The sequence below is a fragment of the Nicotiana sylvestris genome, chromosome 5, assembly GCF_000393655.2.
Source record: "Nicotiana sylvestris chromosome 5, ASM39365v2, whole genome shotgun sequence".
Classification (NCBI taxonomy): domain Eukaryota; kingdom Viridiplantae; phylum Streptophyta; class Magnoliopsida; order Solanales; family Solanaceae; genus Nicotiana; species Nicotiana sylvestris.
Genome location: NC_091061.1, coordinates 47,145,244 through 47,147,976, shown reverse-complemented (window position 1 = coordinate 47,147,976; position 2,733 = coordinate 47,145,244). Strand labels below are relative to the sequence as shown.

The window sequence follows — 2,733 nt, the reverse complement described above, 5'->3', positions numbered from 1 at the left end:
AGAGCTTAACCTCGGAAGGCAGAATGGTAGCCTTATGCAATGCAGAAATGCAGACGGAGACATAGCTTAGTCTCGGAAGGCAGAATGGTAGCCTTATGCAATACAGAAATGCAGATGGAGACAGAGCTTAGTCTCGGAAGGCAGAATGGTAGCCTTATGCAATGCAGAAATGCAGATGGAGACAGAGCTTAGTCTTGAAGGCAGAATGGTATCCTTATGCAAAAAGTAAAAATAGCAAATGGTAATAAAGCTTTCTTAGCTGATAGCAGTTTGTGATATTGTGGCTGCTGGGGACATCGTGACATACGGAATGCCACTAGTGTGTGTGGATAGCATCTATGAGTAAATACAACGGTTCTGAGAGTTGTATTCCTGAACAATATGAGGGTATAGTATATTTGATGATTTTGCAACCCAAGTGCCTGCATCCAAAGAAAAATCATGAGTTTTGTAGAGGGGGAAGGTTAGTTCCTATCCCCTCTGGCTTTGCTTGACCGGCTCAGCTTTGATCCGGTGATACTGTATATATCACTGGGGTAGCATTGCTAAACAAGGCAATTTTAGTAATAAACATGCATGATTTAGTAAAAGCATAACATAAACACATAATTAAGAATAGTTTTCTTTAGATGAACCGACGATTGTGACGTGGTTCAGGACATTGCAACCTTTCTTGCTATGGAATTTTGAGGGTCCTCCTCAAAATTCTGCCCCAGTTTACTGGGTTAATGCTTCTGACTGCTGCCAGCGATAATTTGCTGAAATCAACTTTGGAATTTTGAGGGTCTTCCTCAAAATTCTGCCCTAGTTTCCAATCGCAGGGGGAAATGAAATTTTTTATTGAATTGTGACCGAACCCATAGGGCTGCCTATGTATCCCCTCTTAAATGGGAATCAGGTCAGGCGTACTTCAATTTACATCATATAGGAAAGCATAAGATTACACATAGTAATGCTTGACTGCATCTGAATTGATCGGCTTTGGCCAAACTTCTCCGTCCATTTCTGCAAGTATGAGGGCTCCTCCTGTCAGGATCCAGTGAATCATATATGGACCATGCCAGTTGGGAAAGAACTTCCCTTTGGCTTCATCTTGATGCGGAAAATTTTTCTATAACACCAGCTGTCCCGGTGTGAACTATCTCGGCTTGACTCTTTTGTTGAAGGCTCTGGACATCCTGTTCTGATAAAGCTCACTGTGGCAAACTACATTCATTCTCCTTCCATCTATAAGAGCTAGCTTCTCATAACGACTCTTTACCCATTCTGTATCGTCGAGCTCTGCTTCCTGTATGATTCTTAATGAAGGAATTTCCACCTCGGTAGAAATGACGGCTTCTGTACCATAACCCAACATATAGGGGGTTGCCCCGGTTGATGTACGAACTGTAGTGTGATACCCCAATAGAGCAAATGATAGCTTCTCGTTCCACTGCTTATGCTTCTCTATCATTTTCCTTAGTATCTTCTCGATATTCTTGTTGGCGGCCTCTACAGCTCCATTCATATGCGTCCTATAGGCTATGGAATTCTTATGTTTGATTTTGAAGGTTTCACACATAGCTTTCATCAAGTCACTGTTGAGGTTGGAGCCATTATCAGTGATGATTGACTCTGGAATTCCGAATCGACAAACAATGCGGTCGCGGACAAAGTCTGCCACGACTTTCTTAGCCACTGCTCTGTAAGATGCTGCTTCGACCCATTTGGTGAAATAGTCGATGGCTACTAGGATGAACCTGTGTCCGTTGTAAGCAGCGGGCTCGATTGGTCCAATAACATCCATTCCCCAAGCGGCGAACGGCCATGGCGAGCTTGTTGCATTAAGCTCATTCGGAGGTACCTTTATCATGTCTGCATGTATCTGGCAGCGGTGGCATTTCTGGACATACTGTATTCGGTCTGTCTCCATAGTCATCCAAAAGTAACCAGCTCGGAGTATCTTCTTTGCTAAGACAAAGCCATTCATATGTGGACTGCAAGTCCCAGCGTGAATTTCATCTAGTAGCCTGGATGCTTCCTTTGCGTCGACACACCTTAGTAATCCCAAATCAGGAGTCCTCCTATATAGGATTCCTCCGCTATGAAAGAAATTATTGGACAACCTCCGAAGTGTGCATTTCTGAGTAGGATTTTCAAGTTCTGGGTATTCGCCTTTTGCAAATATTCCTTTATATCATGAGACCAAGGCTTTCCGTCTGCTTCTTCTTCAACATGGGCACAATAAGCTGGCTGATCATGGATCTTTATCGGAATGGGATCAATGAAGTTCTTGTCTGGATGTTGTATCATGGATGATAGGGTAGCCAATGCATCGGCGAACTCATTCTGGACTCTGGGAACATGTTGGAAGTGAACCTCTTTCTCAATTCCTGTACATGATGCAAATACGGGAGTATCTTGGAGTTCTTGATTGCCCACTCTTCTCAGAGCTGATGTATAAGAAAGTCTGAATCTCCAATCACTAGCAATTCTTGAATGTTAAGCCCTAAGATGCAAGCTTCGTATTTGGCCATATTGTTAGTGCACGGTAATCTGAGTTTGGCAGACATCGGGTAATGTTGACCGGTTTCTGATACTAGGATTGCTCCTATGCCAACTCCTTTGAAATTTGTTGCTCCATCGAAAAACATTCTCCAACCATCATAGGATTCTGCAATGTCTTCTCCTATGAACGATACCTATTCGACGGGAAAATACGTTTTCAGGGGTTCGTACTCTTCGTCCACGGGA

The 2,733-nt window shown here is 43.2% G+C and overlaps 1 protein-coding gene across 1 annotated transcript; it reads right to left on the bottom strand.

Moving 5' to 3' along the window:
* Nucleotides 1-336: 336 nt before the first annotated feature.
* Nucleotides 337-1,507, bottom strand: LOC138868601 (uncharacterized). The gene is made up of 2 exons (XM_070146164.1): nt 1,198-1,507; nt 337-422 (listed from the first exon to the last, which is right to left on the bottom strand). The coding sequence occupies exons 1-2, from the start codon at nt 1,505-1,507 to the stop codon at nt 337-339; spliced, it is 396 nt and encodes a 131-aa protein (XP_070002265.1).
* Nucleotides 1,508-2,733: the final 1,226 nt, after the last annotated feature.

Excerpts from the sequence above, each read along its gene's own strand:
- LOC138868601 (XM_070146164.1), bottom strand. The coding sequence starts at position 1,507 with ATGAATGGAGCTGTAGAGGCCGCCAACAAGAATATCGAGAAGATACTA. Across the intron at positions 423-1,197 it reads AATGAATGTAGTTTGCCACA|GCACTTGGGTTGCAAAATCA; the intron begins GTGAGCTTTATC and ends CTTTGGATGCAG.